The sequence below is a fragment of the Austrofundulus limnaeus genome, unplaced genomic scaffold (genome assembly GCF_001266775.1).
Source record: "Austrofundulus limnaeus strain Quisiro unplaced genomic scaffold, Austrofundulus_limnaeus-1.0 Scaffold128, whole genome shotgun sequence".
Lineage (NCBI taxonomy): Eukaryota > Metazoa > Chordata > Actinopteri > Cyprinodontiformes > Rivulidae > Austrofundulus > Austrofundulus limnaeus.
This window is the reverse complement of record NW_013952530.1, coordinates 1,446,448-1,447,551: the sequence shown is the minus strand read 5'-3', so window position 1 is coordinate 1,447,551 and position 1,104 is coordinate 1,446,448. Positions and strand designations below refer to the sequence as shown.

General features: G+C 37.6%; 1 protein-coding gene across 1 annotated transcript in view; it reads right to left on the bottom strand.

The window, feature by feature from the left end:
- tmco4 (transmembrane and coiled-coil domains 4) overlaps positions 1–1,104 on the bottom strand; it is a 12,806-nt gene that overhangs the window by 6,304 nt on the left and 5,398 nt on the right. Inside the window, exons 11-13 of the mRNA XM_014015386.1 lie at positions 557–641; positions 318–435; positions 117–234 (exon numbers count right to left, since the gene is read on the bottom strand). Coding sequence (XP_013870840.1) covers positions 117–234; positions 318–435; positions 557–641 — 321 coding nt within the window. The remainder of the gene's footprint in view (positions 1–116; positions 235–317; positions 436–556; positions 642–1,104) is intronic.

Genomic DNA, 1,104 nt, shown 5'->3' with positions numbered 1-1,104 from the left:
TGTGTTGACAGAATAAATTTTTTATATAAAGTATTTGTACAAAAAATAACCTTCAACTTCTGATCTGAACTTTAACTTTTTAAATTTAACTTCTTAAATCAATTTCCATTATTCACCACAGAAGAAAGATCCACGTTGATCATGCGTCGATCCTGAATGTTGATTGGCTGCAGCCCAGCGACGGACAGCTGCGCGGACGAGCTGCGGTACAAGTAGCCGAGCAGCCAGTCACCTCTGACGGACGGACATTTCAGAAAGTCATTTATACAAACAGCACCACTGCCACAAAGTCTTCAGGATGTAACAGAAATCTTTACCTGCAGTATCCATTAACTATCTTTCCAGCCACCACTTTCGCCATTTTCTTCCAGGACTTCTCCGAGCCGTCTACTGGCGCTCCCAGGAGGACCACGTCCTCCACCACTCCTTCACTACCTGAGAGTTTAAGTAAAGAGATTCATCATTTTAATAAGTCAGGATGAAATGAGTGAAATCTCGTCTGCTTAATGTTGCAGATGTTAAAGTCAAGACGAGTCAGGAGTGCTTTGTTCAGTACCKTTATCACTGGCGAGCTCCTGCAGACAGTAGTAGATAACTCGAGCTCCGAGACTAAAACCTATGAGGCTGACGGGCCGCTTCCCCTAAAACACAAACATACGCAACGTGTCTGTTTATTTTTACTATTTTACAGACATTAAAAAGACTATAGAAAAAAAACAAGTTTACATGTTGAACAGATGAAAAATGAGATGAATAATTTCCATAAACATGACCCATCACATTGAAACAAGGATTAAGTCCAAAAGTGGAATGTGGAAAAGTAGGAAAATTTAGGGTTTTGATTTTAATGTGTGCAAAAATTGCATTTTGTCTGAATATAATGAAGTAATGCCTTATCAATGTATCATTTGAATGAATTGTGTGAAATATAATCCTAAAAAAAATTGAAGCATTTTTTTGAGCAGTAGCAACAAAAATCCTGATTTTGAGGATGTAATGGAACTAATACTTTTATGTTTAAGCAAGTAACTCATACTTTAATGACCTAGGTTTTCATGACATGCTGTTCATCTGCAGATACAATGATTAAAGTCAGAACAAGAT